The 16,351-nt window shown below is 51.5% G+C and overlaps 1 protein-coding gene across 3 annotated transcripts in view; it reads left to right on the forward strand.

The window, feature by feature from the left end:
• Window positions 1-5,038: 5,038 nt before the first annotated feature.
• The window catches only part of AFAP1L2 (actin filament associated protein 1 like 2), a gene marked incomplete at both ends in the record, with an annotated part of 85,572 nt that continues 74,259 nt past the window's right edge, over window positions 5,039-16,351 (forward strand). For all 3 annotated transcript variants that reach the window (XM_084245627.1, XM_084245628.1, XM_084245629.1), the window contains 2 exons: window positions 5,039-5,054; window positions 11,011-11,064. In XM_084245627.1, coding sequence (XP_084101753.1) covers window positions 5,039-5,054; window positions 11,011-11,064 — 70 coding nt within the window. The remainder of the gene's footprint in view (window positions 5,055-11,010; window positions 11,065-16,351) is intronic.

Here is a 16,351-nt window from a genome sequence, read left to right on the forward strand (position 1 = left end):
ATTGTCAGGACCAAGAGGGACCAGAACAGGAGGACCAAGGAGGCTTGTGCTGGGCGTGGGGGGCCCACAGCGAGCCTTCTTCCTGTGTGTGAAGGAGACCTTGACCTTCAGTGATGGGGTTTTAGAGCATTACCTGCCATTTCTGTTTGTCTTTAACCTCAAAGGACCATTTCAAGGACATTTATAAAAAAAAACAAATGGCCCTTATATATGCTAAAGCATTATAGGAATATTACCTGCATAGGCTAGGGGTGTTTTTCTAAACTGAAAATTTCCTAGAGGTAGTGTCAGAAGCGACCCTGCTCATCCCAGTTTGTAGACCAGTAAGTCTCCGGCGTGCCAGCGGTGCTCGGGCAGACGTGCAGGTGAAGGCACCAAGCGTTCCTGCTGAAGAAAGGATGGAGCCCAATTCGGGGTTCCCATAGTTCCCCTCCTCCAGCCTCCCTGCTCTCCCCCATCTGCTCCACCACATCAGCTTGCTTGTTTTCTGCCAAATATTTATTGCTTTTTAAAATTCTGGGGTATTTCAAACCTACTGCCTAGAAGACTCAGGTCACCTGGGTACTTAATGGATACTCTGACCTGCAGACTTTAGGCCTCAGTTTCCTCAGATGTAAAACCTGAAGATTGGACGCCAGCCCCTGGTCCTCTCTGGGTAAGATTAAAACGCTCATGCGGCAACCACTGAGATTTAAGAACTGCTAACTCTATGCTACACTGATTTCAGAGTCTTAAAAAAGGAAAGACTCCCACTGGCATGGGTATAATTGAAAAAAATGGAAATAACAATTCTGCTGACGATGTAGAAAAATTGGAATCCTCATGTACTGCTAGTGAGAATATAAAATGGAAGAGCTCTGCACCCACAATCCTGAAACCAAATTGAAACCCCAAACCTAGAGTCTAGGTAGTGGGTGTTCCCACCAAGCTCAGCTAGGTTGGGGTGCATCAGGTCCTCTGGGTGTGTGGGGTGAAGGTGTCAGGGAGAGGTCTCAGGCCTTGTTCTCAGGTAATTCCTAAGTTAATCTCAGCAGCTGAGAACTTTCTTAACTGTAGGGGGCTTGAGGGAAGGAGGAGGTGGCACTATGGAAAACAGTTTAGTGGTTCCTCAGAGTTTTACCCTACGGTCCAGCAGTGCCACTCCTAGGTAAATACCCCAAAGAACTGAAAGCAGGGACTTGAACAGATAGGTGTACACTACTGTTCACAACAGCATCATCCCCAAATAGCCAAAGGTAGAAACCAAATGTTCATTGACAGGCGAATGGATAAACAAAAGGTGGTACATACACATGGTGGAATATTATTTGGCCCTAAAAAGGGAATGAAATCCTGATACATGCTATATCAGGGATGATCCTTGAAGGCATGGTGCTGAGTGAAATAAGGATAATAGTGATGGTCCCATTTATATCAGGAAACTAGAATAGTCAGGTTTAGTAAAGACAGAAAGTAGAATAATGGACCTGATGCACCCCAACCTAGCTGAGCTCTGTGGGAACACCTGCTACCTGGACCTGGACGCCAGTTTGGGGGTTTCAATGTGGTTTCAGGAATGTCCATTTTGGACCCTGTGGGTCTGGGGTGGGGTGAATTGTAGTACCAGGAGGGCTAAGAATGGTCTGGAAAGCACATCACTTGACCTCAGAGAGCAGGTGCTCAATGAGTTGGAACTTGAACAAAAGAGGCCCTTTTGTGGACATTGCCAAGTGGCTACGGGCAAGGAGTTAAACTGCACCCAGGTTTTAGAAACAGGGAGCAGCACTGCTGAGCTTTCTGGAGGTCTGAGATTCCTATTGATGAGCTTAAGTATCTGTTGGTTTTGTTCTTGGAAAGGCTGATGAATTCCCATTTTAAATTCACTCTGCAACCTCTCCTGCCTCCCGCTGCTCCCCTCAGCAGTGTACTTCGGTCCTTCTGCCTGCTCTGCTCCCCGCTCTGGCTCTGGTGAATTCTCTCACCCTCCCGCTCTTCTGACTGTACCCAGTGCATGTATAAACAAAACAAACAAACAAACCAGCAAACAAATAAATAAAGCATGCCTCTATAAAAAAAAAAAAAAAAAAAAAAAAAAAAAAATAAATTCACTCTGCATATATTTCTGATTGATTTTTGTCTAAGAGACTCAGATGTGCCAGGCCTCCATCGATAAACTAAAGAGGATTTAGGGGAGAGGCAATTAAAGGGCTGGACCCAGTTAGGGGAGGGGTGGGGGGTGGGGAGGGGAGGGGGGAGTAGGCAGGAGATACAGAACTGCCCCGCCCTGGGAAAGCCCTGGGTGTGCAATCAGGAAACCTGATTATTGAATCTTGTTCTGAAAGAGAGGTCACTTCACTTTATGACCGGGGTGAGGCCCTTTGTGTCTTCATTTGTCGGATGGAGAGAATTTAATCCCTGCTGTGCGAGCTTTGTGACTTCGGTGAGGGCCAGCCTGTCCTTACCGTCTGGGAGTGTCTGCTGGAACAAAACCTCTGCTGAGTCAGGGCTGGACCTTGAGACCTGGCCCTGCTGATGCCAGCCACAGCTGGAACCTGGCCCAGAGTGACCGGCCATGAGACTGGAGGCTGGTTTCAATGACAAGCTGCACAATCACAATGGAAAGGAAACCTGAGACCCGCCGCTGGAGACTGAACACTCTGAGTGGGACATGGGCACAACTCTGGGGTCTCTGCAAGAGGAAGAAAGAGAGAAAGATCCAGAAAGACAAGGTCACCCTCCATCATGATCTGTTCCCAGTGCTGCAACCTCCACTTTTCTTTATCTTCGACCTTCATGAACCTGCCCGCAGCAACCCCTTTGAGGGGCGGCTGAGAGAATTAAATGAAACATGCACCTGGATGGGTTTGGCTCAAGTTCTGTTCCGATGGAGGCACTTCGAGCCCTTCTCTGTCTTCTCCCAACACCCCAACTTGCTGCCATTTCTGTGTCCATCATGGGGAGCACATCTCTGCTTGTTGTCCCTGGAAAGTCCCTTGTCCACTTTGCTCTTGCTCTCTGCAGTGCCCGGTAACCCCTCCACCTAGCAGAGCCTCGAGTGTTTGGGGGCTGACTGAGTACGTGCATGGTGACTCACCACCTGGTCACACAAGTTGCTGGGAACCTCAGGGACAACCTCAACATTTCCTTCTCTTGCACACCCCGTGCTTGGGCATGGAGTCCTGGCATTAACTTCCTGCAGATTTCTGCTCTTGGTCCCCTCCGCCCCATCCAGAGTTCCACTCCCTCCCCCCGACCCCATGATGTTTTGCCTGCCTGGTGCCACTGCTTCCTGCACTCCACCCTTCAACTCAGCATCCGAAGGAACCCCCAGGCACCCTTGGTTTGCAGTGCTGAGCAATATTCTGGGTCCTCACCCACCTCTGGGCCTGTGCCCACCTTTTAATCACCTCCTTCACTCCCCGCTTCTCCCTTTTGGCTTCTGAGACATCCAGCGTCCTGCAGTGGCTCAGCTCCCTGCCTGTCCCTGCCAAGCTCTAAGTGGTCTTCGAAGACACAACGGTGCATCGCCTCTCCTGGAAGACTTCCAAGGCTTCTCCAGGCTGGTTTCAGGCCCTGCAATGGTTCCTAGAATCCCTTGAGCTTCGTCTTATCAAAGTGCCTACCTGGCTGTGGGGTTCACCTGTCTGCAGAGGGCAAGGGGCTGCCTATGAGGACTAGCGCAGTCTTGTGAGCAAACCCTCTGGAAGCAGACAGACTAGGGGTTCGTGCCTATTTTTTTTTTTTTTTAATTTCCTTTTTCAGTTGTGTGACTTTGGGCAAGCTGTTTAACCTCTGTAAGCCTCAGTTTCTTCAACTATGTGGTGGCAATAATAAAGCTCACTTCACAGGGTTATTGGAAGCAAATGGAAGGCAGTGCCCAGACAGCCCTTCTCACCGCTCCTGGCTGGTGAGGGGGGCTCCACCGTGCTGGGTGCCAAGAGACTGAGAAAACGATTTCTAAGATAACTGGAGCAGAAGGTCTCCAAACGCCAGGCTGAATCTGCTGTTCAAGGAAGAAATAAGTCTTGTCGAAAGCAGAAGCAATAATAACAAATCTTCTAGAGTGTTCCCTCAAGAAACTTGGGGGAGACTTGGACACGAACAGTGGCTGAGATTTCAGTGAAAATCGAAGGTTTCAGGGAAAACCGATTTCCTCAGGGGACGGCCAGGGAGTGTTGGGTGTGTTGTGACGCTGGAGGGCCAGATGGCCAAAGGTAAAAGACACAACGTGGTGCTCGGTGCTGACGCCTCAGGGCAGAGTCGGAGCCACAGCTGACTGCCCTATGAGTAGATGCCACCCCCCGCCCCCAGCCGTGCGGGTCCAAACACCTGGGGCTCCCAGATTTGTGCAGGTGCCTCTAGAAACCCCAGTCCTTCTCAGAGCGCCTGGAGCGAGGGCGCAGGGAGACCTGGGCTCGGGTGGAAGGCCACAAGCAGAGGTTTCCACGCGCCCTCCTGTGCGCAGTCGGCAGCTGCTGCCCAGAAGTGTTGCAAAAAGGTGGGAGCAAGTCCCGAGGATCCGGGGACCAGCGCGAGGTGAAGGCTGGGTGCCTCCCACCCTCACCTCCTCCTCGCCCCTCGGGGAGGGCCAGGGAAACAGCGCCCGCGGTGAGGCGGGCGGCGCTCTAAGCCGGTCTGCGGCTCGGGGCTCCTCAGTCTCCTCCTCCGGGCAGTGGGTCTGCGGCCGGGGTTGGGAGAGCGCGCCCGTAGCCCCGCCCGGGCCCGCCCCTCGGCGCGGCCGCCCCCAGGTTTGGCCTCGCCCGGGTCTCTCCGGCTCTCGCCGCCCAGGGGCGCGGGCGCGTGGAGCTGCCGGGCGGCCGGGGCGGAGCGGGGCGCGGGGCGCGCTCGGAGCGCAGCGCCGACTGTCTGCCCGGGTCCTCCCGGAGTTCCCCGCGGGGGCGGAGGCCGGGGCTCGGGGCGCCGCGGCCGCGCCGGGAGGTCCAGCAGCGCCCGTGACTTCACGGGGAGGGGCGAGGCGGCCGCCCCGTGCGCAGAGCCGAGCCCCAGAGCGCAGCGCCGCCGCGGAGTCGCCGGGCGAGGAGCGCGCGCCGTCGCCCCCATGGAGCGGTACAAAGGTGAGTGCGCGCGTCCCCCCGGGGCTCACCCACGCTCCTCCCGCCCAGGGCCGCGCCCGGGAGGCGGGTTGGGGCCGGCGGGGGCGTCGGGCGTCGGTCTGGGGCTCAGGTGAGAAGAGCCGGCTGCCCTTGTCCAGACCGGACCTGGCGCACAGACCCGGGATCGCCGCGCCGCCGGCCAGCGACTCCCGCGGGGCGACCGCGGTCCCGGCCCTTCACCCTCCCTGGCGTCGAGAGCGGGGTGGGCGCGCGAGGCTTCTCACCTGTTGGAGAAAGGGGCGCGCTTGGTGACAGCACCCCACCCCCGCCGCCAGCCCTGCCGCCCGGGAAAGTGGCCGGGGTCGATTAGGTCGGGTGGAAATCGTGAGCACCGCTTGGGGCGAGGGGCGTGTTGCTGGGTCCCCGCCCCAGGGCGCCCCCGGAGTGGACGGCTTCCCGCAGACCCCGGGTGGCGCCTCCGCGCGCTGCGCGCTTGGGCGCTGGGGTGGGCGCGCAGCTCGGCTCCCGGCTGGGTCCCGGGCTCTGGGCTCCTCCAGGGGAAGGCAGAGGGTGCCGAGATTGGGGCCGGGAGAGGTGCCCAGCAGGTGGAGCGCGTGGAGGCGTCCGGGCGCGAGAGCTTAGCCCCGAGCGCAGCTGGGCTGGTTTGGGGGTGGGCGGGGGCGAGAAGGCTGGGGTTGGGGAGCCCGGGTGCGGGGAGCCCCGGGAGCGGGCTGCGGGCCTCGCGTTGTAGATCTTTGCAAAAGGAGTTTGGGAAAGTCTCTTGCTCTTTCTTGTCCCGGATTCCTCTCTGCCAAACCTGCGAGAGGAAATACTGTTTCTAAATTTGTTTTCCCCTGGGAGAGAGTGCTAGAGCCTGCTCAGATTCCCAAGGAATCTCCCTCCCAGTGGTTTCTCATTTCTGAAATGAACCCAAAGGGACCTTTTGGGACCGGTTTTGATTTCCTAAATGCGTCCTGCCTTTTGAAAGTTCCCTCTTGCCTTTTTTTTTTTTTTTTCCTCCTCATTTGGGTAAAGGTGAGGTTTCACCTTTCATTTGGTTTCACCTGGTTAAAGGTGAGGGAGAAAGGCCTAAATCCTAGACTGGCTTCATGTGTAAAGGAAAGGACTTTGCCAGGAACGTAGCAGCTGCCGGGACAGAGTTAAATTGGTTGGTAACCTTTAGTGTCTTTCTGAGCCCTCCCTGCAGCCTCCCTCATGTTTCTAACCCTGGGTGGGTATTTTGGTCTCAGATTCTGTTGGGATCACGTCAGTTTTCTGCCTGAATGACTGAATGCCCCCTTATGTGGTCTCAGAACACTTAAGGAAGCCACTGTCCCCTTGTAAAATGGAAGTTTGGGCCTCCCTCCTGCACTCTGGCCCCTCTGCCCTCCGGGAGGCACCCTCACAGGGAATCCATAGTTGCCTTCTGGCCAGAAGTGTTGGCCTCTGGCTTGCCTTCCAGCTCACGTCAGCCATTGCTGCAGGGAAGGGGGAGTCAGCTCCTGGTGGCAGGGCTAGGTCCCAAGCTACTTTCTTAAATCAGCATATAAATCTATGTTAGGGTAAATGATAACATTTGGGGCTCTTTTTTTCCCCAAATGTCCAGTTGTCAGAAGGTTTTAGAATTAATAGGTTGTCTTGGCCCTAGACTTGAGAAAGTCTTCTTAGAGATCCTTTTCTCTTGGGAGTTTAAAATCCTTGCTCTCCTTGAAGATCACTTAGGGGCTTTTTGCCAACTGAAAGAGCTTCCAGTTCAGAGTGCTTACGTTTTTGGTAACACATGTATCATGTAAATTACAGACAGAAAGTGATAAGTTTGAGGATTATCTGGATAGCAGCAGCTAACCCATCTCGTCTTTGAGTTTTTGGATCCAAAGTTCCATTTCAAGTCTCACTAGTGAGTCCTGCTTACACTTTTACTATACCTTTCAGTTGAGGAATTTGGGGAGCCCATATGTCAACTTCCCCTTTCTTTTGAGCAGTGGGTGACTTGTGCTTCAAACAAGAACAATTGGTCTGTGCCATGTGAAGCCTGCCGGCCTCAATCTGATGAACCAGGGGCACTAACTAGAATCTGTAATCTCTTGCTCATTAGAGATCAGGGCTTTTTTTTTTTGGAGAGGGGTTGATTTTTAAGGTAAGATTAAAAATTGTGGAGTGACTCTGTACAGTGGTTTTAATGACAAAGTTGAACAGAAAAGCAAGATTTACTTGGGTTCTCAAGGTATGTAAAGAAGTCGTCTTATTATTTGGGATGCGTTTCAGAATTGTGATTTAAGCACCTGAACCTGTGTTTCTAAATGTCCTGTTTTGAGCTTTTCTTCTGCCAGATAGATAAATTGGCTCATCAGGGTCTCCAGATTTTCAAACTATTTTCTCTAATTTATAAATCGTGTAAAACAATGACTGTAGAACTTGTTTTCCATACTCAACCTGCTTATTACGTATTTTACACCCTCCAGACCAGACTTATTTTTAGGTTCTAGGCTGATTTTCCACTGTTTTGTAGGATGTAAAGAGATGTCTGCAACCAAAGGATTTAATATCACCTGATGGCTAAGCAGAAACATTTTCAGATGTTCTACCCACCCCTTCCACGCCATTCACTAAGCAACTGTGACTCTTAAGCAAAAATGAGGTGGGAATTAAGGGGAAGGATTATGTGGGTGCCTTTCCAGAGAGATGGAAGTTTTTAAATTGAGGTAATGTTAGTAACAATTCTGTATATGATTTAGGAGAGTAGGGTCACACCTCTTCAGATGTATGTTACCATACCACACCCACCATTAGAACAACCATAGTCCTCCACCATAGTCATCTGGACAACCCCCCTTTTGTGTTTCCTGCCCCCACCACCCAACTCCAGTAGCCACAGTTCTGCAGTCATATTTCTAGGGCTTGCTTGGTTTAGTTCTTTCCTGTTCTTTTGTTTATTCTGCATATGAGAGAAATTATCCAATATTTATCAATCCCCTTCTGGCTTTTTGTTTAGCATAATACCTCTCTGGTTCCATGCAAAATTGTTGCAGATGGTTTCATTTCATCACTTTTTATGGTTGAGTACTATTCCATCATGTGGATATACCATAACTTCTTTACTCACCTATCATTGGCACTTAGGTCGTTTCCATAATTCGGCCACTGTAAATAGTGCTGCAGTGATCATAGGCTTGCATATGTCCCCTTGATTTAGTGTTTGTGCATTCTGTGGACAAATATGGAATGAAATTGCTAGATCATGTGGTAGATCTATTTTTAATATTTTGAGGAATCTCCATATTGTTTTCCATAGGGACTGGAACATCTACATTCCCACCAGCAGTGCATGAGGGTTCCTTTTACTACACACCCTAGTGAACATTTGTTGTTTTTGGTCTTTTTAATATGGGTCATCCTTATGGGAGTGAGGCGGTAGAGAAATGGAGCTTTTATGAGAGTTGTCATAAAAAGTGATGGTACAGTTGTTGTATCTTGTATGTGAATCTCTTTGGTGTTGTCTAAGCAGTGCTAACATCTGAGGGTGCCTTGAAAAGGTTCCCATCCTTGGGTGTTTACGCACTTATGACTCATAAAGGCATTCTTGGATCCCTGTGCATGAGCCCATTGGCTGAACTCACACCATGTGGTCCAGGATTCTCGTTCCTACTGCTCTGCCAGCTGGTGAGTGTGTCCAGGGCCAAATGTGACTGACCTACTATCTGTGGATCACACTTGGAATGTCCATTTGGAAGCTTCCTAAATTGCGTCATGCTTGGAGCCAAACAGGCACAGCTGAGATCTTCACTTTAATTTGGATGACAATAATTGGTTGAGAGTATGAAGTATCCTTTCCCCATGTGCTTTTGTCTCTGCGTCTGATCCAGATTCCAGGAGGGAGAACTTAGTTCTAGGGAACTGGAAGGTGGAGATGAGCTAAGAAGAACCACGCCAGTAAAAATACTTGAAAGCTTCTATGGGAATCCTGAGATCTGTGATCAGGGAAGGTCTGAAAAAGAAAAACAAATTAAAAGAGATTGATGTTCATTTCACCTTCAGAAGAATCACCTGTATTCTTTGATTTTCCTTGCCTGGGAGCTCAGGTTTTTCCCTGCTTAAGTTCTGCCTCAGGCAGTGGTGCTTAACCTTCGCCACATCTGGGAACCATAGGGGAGGTTTAAAAAATAAAGGGGTATAGGCCCCACTCAGGACATTGAGATCTGGTTAGTTGGGGCTTTGTTCAGGCCTTGTAGTCTTTATAAAAGTCTCCAGGTAATTTTAATGTGCCGATGAGTTGAGAACCATTGAAAAAAGAGAAGTCATTATATCCACGCCTTCATCACCTGAAACATCCAAAGCCAGTGTAGAGCGAAACTGACACCGCCTCCCAGTCACGTGATGCCCTTGAACCAAATCTTGTGAAATTTGCAGAAATCTAATGTCATTCACCCTAAGCCATGTGAGGCTGTGGGAACAGTCGTCAACATGATGCTTCAGAATCCTAAGCTCTGGGTTTGCTCTGTATTGTACTTGACCCTGAGTCCTCTTGACTTTGAAGTTCTTTGTGTGGGAGCCCTTGATACTTTGGCAATGAAATGGTCTCTAACAGAAATAGTGAGGGGTCACCTTTGGTGCTGAAAGGCCAGCGCGGGAGGGAAATTCTGCTCGGGACCCTTCCTCTCTTCTGAAGGGGCAGAGATTCTGGGAACCAGGCTGATTCCCAGCACAATTAAAGGACCAGGAGGGCCAAGGCTCTTCAAAGCTTAGGAAGCGCTGCCAGTTTCTTCCAAATCCCTTTACTGATGGGAAATGTTTCTCTAAAGACTGCTGTCATTCAGAGAAGGGGGCCTCTCCCCCAGCCAGGCCGGGTGGTGTGTCTGTCCAAGCCCAGGCTTGGGAACCGGAGACCCGTGCTGCTCTGTTTCCTTGGGCTCAGAGTCACCGAGCGCCCCAGGCCTCAGTTTCCCCATTGAGGAATTAGCCTGGGGGAGTGTGTCTGCATCTGACTCTGCACGCACATCTGTGACGGTTGCTTTGTGGTCACTGAGGAATCTTTGGAGGGAGGATGTGTCTTGAGAGGAAGATGAAGGCGGGAGAGTGGGGAGCCCAGGGAGGTCAGTTTGGGATTGTGAGTCTTATAAATACACCAATTTCCTGTTGAGAGCTGGAAAGCAGCAGACTTAGTGGGAAAGGGAATGCCATTGCCCCCCATGGGGTGGGGGTGGGGTAGTTTCTCAAGGACTTTTGTGTGAGCCTGTCTCCACAGATTGTTAGGGAAGCCCAGAGTCACCCTCTGTAACACTGGATGACTCACCCTCACCCCCACTTGAGAGACAGGTCAACAGAGACCTAAAGAGATGAAGCACTTACCCCAGTCAGGAACAGGATGCAAAATCCCAAAGAATTGAGTTTCCTGTTCTAATAACAGTGTATTTAGAAAGAAGTCCTCAAAGCAACTTCAGATGCCTTCTTATGGGTGTCCCTTCAGCCAGGAAGGGACTAGCTACTTAATGAAACACTTGAGTCTTTTGGACCTAGCCGATGTGCCTCCTCTTCCATGAAGTCTCCCTAGATTCCCTCTGCTCCCTTACTGCTCGAAGTCGAGCCTCACCCGTGCTTGGCCCATCATTGGTGCTCGACACATGTTTGTTGAGTTAATGTCATGTTGTCTCATAATTACTAGATGTATATATGTCTTTTACTGTTAGACTGAAGTCCTTCCAGATAGTGGTCTTGTCTGTCTTCTAAGTGTCCCTGTCTCCAGCCCTGGTGAGCTGCCAAGCATAAAGTAGCTGCCGGGAACATGGCTGAGGAATGAGTGAATGAATGAATTCCAGGCTACAGGAGCACATGGTTTCCCATGCTCTGGCCTCGAGAACAGACCTGGTCCACCAAGGAAAATGAAGCACCATCTCAAGGCTAAATTCCAGAAATGGAGAGGCCGGTGCATGGAGGCCACCCTGGGCTTTCCCGACTCGAGCCGTGTTTCTGTCTGTTCCAGCACAGGGGTGTTGCTGCCTGGTGGTACAGAGAAGGATCCTGCAGGTTTCTGCTTGTGAGTATGAGCCTGCCTGTGCCCCTGCAGCACCTCCCCTGACCGCCAGGGCTTCTGAGGGCACAGATCTGCCTCTGCCTATGCTCTAGAACCAAGACTGAGGGATCTCATGGAGCAGGGCATGGCCTGGGCACTCAGGGGCTCGGGGTTCTAATCTGGCCTTCACCACTAACTTGCTGTGCGACCTTGGGCAAGTCAATTAATCACTCTGGGCCTTGTTTCCTCATCTGTGCAAGTGAGGATAATGTTACTAACCTGCCTCACAGGCCGCTTGGTGAAATAACATGGAAGAGCTACTGGTAAATAGCTTTGAGAAGGGGTGATGGTAAACTGATTCCAGGGAACAGAGAACTAAAACCTCTGATGTGTTTCTGACGCCACTGCTTCCTGCCTTCTTGTGGAAGCAGGCAGGGTCCTCACAGTTTACTTGGGCACCCATTAGACCCATGGCATGCTTTCTAGGCTGCTGGGAGCACTAAGTTGGGGTTACTCAGTCCACTTGTGGGTTCCCTTGCTTCTCAGAGACAGCCCCCAGGATCCCCCTCTATGTCGCCTGGAATGGAGACGGACAAGACTCCTCAAGTCTCCTGGAGACCACATCCTGGCCCTGCCTCACTTTTCTCTGATGCTCCAGAAAATTTCTGTAGGAGAGATCCCTAGTTTGCAATGAGAACTGGGAGCTCCTGCCTAGTTTTCTGTTCCCTGGTCCCTACCTTTTCCCTCGCTCATCTGGGCACAAACCAACCAAAACCCCATTGAGAGAAGGAGCGGAGAGAGTACAGAGCCCACCCCAAGAGCCAGCCTCACCTGGTCATGCTGCTCCGGACCAGGCGAAGGCAGGATAATTCCCTGGGTATGTTCATGCCCGCCTGGTCTCTCTGTGGGTCTAAACATGCGGGCAGAGTGGGGAGGACACCCACCCACCCCACAGTGGCCCTGCTTGCTGTTTTCTAAACACTCCTGACTTCTCTTCTGCCCCGGGCCCCTTCCTGTGACTTCAAAGGCAGCCGCTGGTCTGGTGGAGCAAGATGGGCCCTGCATAGGGGCTCAGGCCCCACTTTGCAAATTGGCTGTTAGCTCCCAGGTGGCAACCTGCCTAGGCTAGAAGGAATGTGAGCCTGGGGAACCTGGAACTCTGCCGGGTGGGGGAGGGGAGCTATCCCTGCTGAGTGACCAACCTCCCTGTTTGCCTGGGACTTTCCTGGTTTCACCACTGAAAGTCCCATGGCCCAGGACACCCTCATCCTGGGTGGACAGAGATCGTGGCTCACCCTATTCTCAGGCTTCAGCTTTATTAAAAGACCCTAAGTCAAGAATTCGGTTTCTCCAAATTCATCTTCAAGCAAAGATGAATTCCAACCAGTCCTTTTATCTTTTGGACAAGGAAAGTCCAAGGTCTACTAATCAGGAGGGACACTTACCAGCGTGCTAGTGAAAGAAGCCAGACTCAAAAGCCTGCACACTGTGTAGTCACTTCTGTGACTTTCTGGCATAACTGGAGAGAAAGAAAGCAGGTCTTTAGTTTTGAGGCTGGGGACAGAGTGACCCCCAAAAGGGATGAGGGAAATTTCTGGAATGACTGAAATCTTTATCGCATCTCCCTCTGTGGCGGAGGTGATCCAGTTCCAGGTATTTGTGAAAACTTAGAACTGTGTTGTTAAGAGGGCAGCTTGCCTCCCCTGTGGTAAATTACCATCCCGAGAACCGAGTTTAAGATAAACCCGAGAGCTGGTGGTGCTGTGGTATTTGATGTCGAATCCCTCGAGTGGGTTGTTAGGCCGTCACTGCTTGTAAATAGAATCCGAGGTCTCGCTGTGGTCATGTCTGCTGTGACCTGCAGGTATTGACGTACAGACGAAGAGGTTGAAGAATTTTGGTACGATACAGGGCCTCCCCGGTGGCAGTGGTGCAGCAGGTTGAGTGCAGTGCTGTGGAGCTGTCTGCAGCCTCTGCAGCATCGGTTCGATTCCCAGCCGGCCAGGGAGATACCCACATGGCACGGCAGATCTCTCCTGTCTCGCCTGCTGCTCGCCTCAGCAGTGTTTTCAGTTCATCTGCCTGTTCTGCTTCCTGCTCTGTCTCTGGTGAATCCTCTCACCTTCCTGCACCTCTGGCCTGTACCCCAGTTCTTGTATAAATAAATAAATCTTAAAAAAAAAAAAGAATTTAGGTACAAAATAAAAGATGGAGGCCTCATATGCCACACAGCATCCTCCATGCAAGGCTCTTCTTGACTAGGTGCATACAATGCGTTGGTGAAAACCCTCCCTCTTTTTAGAGCGAGGAAAGGCAGTTTCCCTGAAGCCCCAGCGGCGGATGAGCACAGGCGGGTGATGGGACATAGAAGCCTCAGCTCTGGCCCCAGCCTGGGAACGCTGCAGCCACGCACACATGGATCTAATGTATTGACACTGGGCAGCCTTCTTGCAAGTCTTTTTGTTCCACCAATAAAGTTATTGAGCTGGAACTGAGCGCCCGAGTCGGCACCGTAATTCTTCCTGGCTGACTTTTTGTTTTTGGCGCTCCTGCTTGTCTGTGCTAGCTGGGATTGCTATCAGGCGGGAGAACCCATGAGTTAGCAAAAACGGTGTACCTGTCCCACATGATGTAAGGAATGGCGTGTCTTGTTTCCAGCCTGGGAGAAGTCTGGTGATGCAAGGGCAGACGCACCAGCCCTGGCTGAACCAGTCTGGGAGACAGGATGTGGAATTTTACAGGAATGAAGGGGGATCTATGTGGTGGTCCAGTGCACCCCGAAGATTCTGGTGATTCCATTTTCAAACAATCAACCCATGTCAGGTTGGCTTGTTCTTCAGATGAACTTTGACTCTGATTCTGGGAGCTGGAGCTGTGCCTTTCCACCTCCAGTACAGGCTCTGGGAAGACTGTAGAGCTGTCCACGAGGACCAGATGGGCCCAGATCACGTTCAACCATGAATGACCCTGGGTTGCAACTCATGGGTCAATTCTTCCTGCTCACAGGTGTATTGTTACCCAATATGGCAGGTGTGTTGCACCTGTTCTTGGGGGTTGTCAGGAAGAATTACAGAATAGCTGGTGCATTCTTTGGTTTTCATCATCTTGACTTAGTTGGGGGGTTAGGGATAGGGGAGGGAGAGGCGGGAAATGGTGTGGTTTTTTTTTTTTTTTTTTTTTTTTTTTGTGCATGTTTGAAGGGAAGCTGCCTTGTTGCAGGGCAAGCCTGCTGTGGCTGGACCACCTAGGAAGGGCCAGGCTGAGGCAGCCCAAGAGCTCACTTCTGGTTTGAGGCGAGGATGGGAGGCTCGAGAGGAGAAGCTGGGTGTGAGTGAGTGGGGAAATTCCAGGAGCTTCCTCACCTGAGTGCAGGTTGTTGCCACCATCTAAGGGCCCCCCTGGCTCGCTGGTGCTCTTTTGGGTTCTGGAGACTGTCTTAGCCTTCCAGTTAGACCAGCAAGTGGGAATCTTGCCATTTCCTTCCATCCTCCACCCTCTCTTTTCTTCTCCCCCAGTTTTTACACAACAGGATTTATTCATATGAACTGTATTCAAGTCCCCAGATGGGGGGAGAAAAAAAGATTGTGTTGAAAGAGCTTATTGTCTGGTGATTTCACTGACTTCTTTTATTGAATACCCACAATCCTAGACCATATTGAGCTGATTTACTAAAATTCAAATGTGGTCCTTTTGGAGGGAATTCTCTAGCATGCTCGGTATTCCTGACATCGGGGCTGGGACTTATTGGGTGACAAGTATATTTGGGGTATCTTGTCTCCCTCTTCATGGTCTCCTAGGGCAAATATTCTCAGCTATGGTCCCAGACTCCTGGTGAGGCTGAGAGAGAGGGTCACCACCCTGCTGTCCTTTGTATCTTCGGGCCTTTGTGGCATTCCCCCTCCAGCGCATTCTTTGAAGGAAGATGGGTATCACCGCTATGGTGGATGGTTAACAGAGGCCTCCTGTCACTTGTGCTTGGCAGTTCCCTGCACAACTGGAAGGAAATCAAGGGTGGTGATCTTGCACGGAAGCAGCAAGTACACAAAACCTCACACCAACGGCACAAAGGCTCAAGGCAGTGAGGCTAGCCCAAGAGAGAACAGCAGGGTTGGACTTCATGCCTTTTAGCTTATTTTAGAGATGGGGGCCCCCTTCTTTGATGTGACCAGAATTGTGGCCAAAGATTGTGGTGTAGGAGGTCAAGCATGGTTATAGGATGACCACAGCCCTGTTGCACTGACAAAGCTCAGTGTCTGTAGCCCTTGGCGGTCTCTAGAGACAACCATGGAAGGCACTTGGGCTGGGTGAGGCTTGTGTCCTATGGAGATGCTAATTCAAGTCAGTAACAACCCAGATGCTCCGGAAGTTAGTCTGTGGCAAAAGCAGGTTGGGTTCTCAACAAAAACATCACGCACAAGTGTCAGTGTCTTGGGTGAACACGGGGTCACACCAACTCCTACACAGACAGTGTTTTTCTCTCTCCTCCCCCGCCCCTTCCTGCACTTTTCTTAACACTTTCTCATTCTTTTCACCCTGCATTTCCCTTCAGGTCTCCTGCTCTGAAGTGTCGGAAAGTGATTTCCACTGAGAACCTGAGGCCAGCCAGGTTCTCTGGGTAGAGAAGAGAGGGTCCCCTGGGGCCTGGGCTCTGCGCACCTCAGGCTCCCATTTCCTGGAGCCAGGCCTCCCAGGAGGAGCTGATCACCTCAGAGTCGGGGGAAATGAGGCTTGCTCTCAGCCAGAGGGGCAGCATCTCCTTCCCTCCTGGAAGAGGAGCTGTGACTGAAAATCTGTTCAGTGTAGCCCCTACTGCCTCGTGAGGCCTTGGAGGTGTCGTGCCCCACGGCTGCTGGATAGGAGGCCGCCGTCCCTGCCCTCACAGCCCGGCTGCTTGCTGACCTTGTCAACCATCCTGCTGGCCTGTGCACATCAGCATCAGGGTGCTCTCAGGACAGGGGCCTCCTCTCTTTGAGGGCCCTTCATCAGCCCTGTGACGCACTAGGGTTCCTCCCCCTCAGCCCCTAGCTCCCTGGGAGTGAGCCTTGGAGGAGGGCATGTGTCCGCACAGGGGGAGCATGAGAACATTGCCACAGTTTGGATAAAAGTTCCAAACATGAAGGCTCCACATTGACTAAAATAATTTTTTCCCATTGACCTCCCGGCTTCTCAGCGGGCAGGCGTCCATCTCCGCCCAGCTGATGTTGGTTTGCTGTATGTAACTGTAAACAGCTTGGGCTGGGAGCAAATCTCCGAGAGTTATGGGATCCAGGTGTTGCTCCCGGCTTTCCATGGCCGGTTCCCTCAAGAGTGG

This window comes from Talpa europaea (genome assembly GCF_964194135.1).
Source record: "Talpa europaea genome assembly, chromosome: 10".
Classification (NCBI taxonomy): Eukaryota; Metazoa; Chordata; class Mammalia; order Eulipotyphla; family Talpidae; genus Talpa; species Talpa europaea.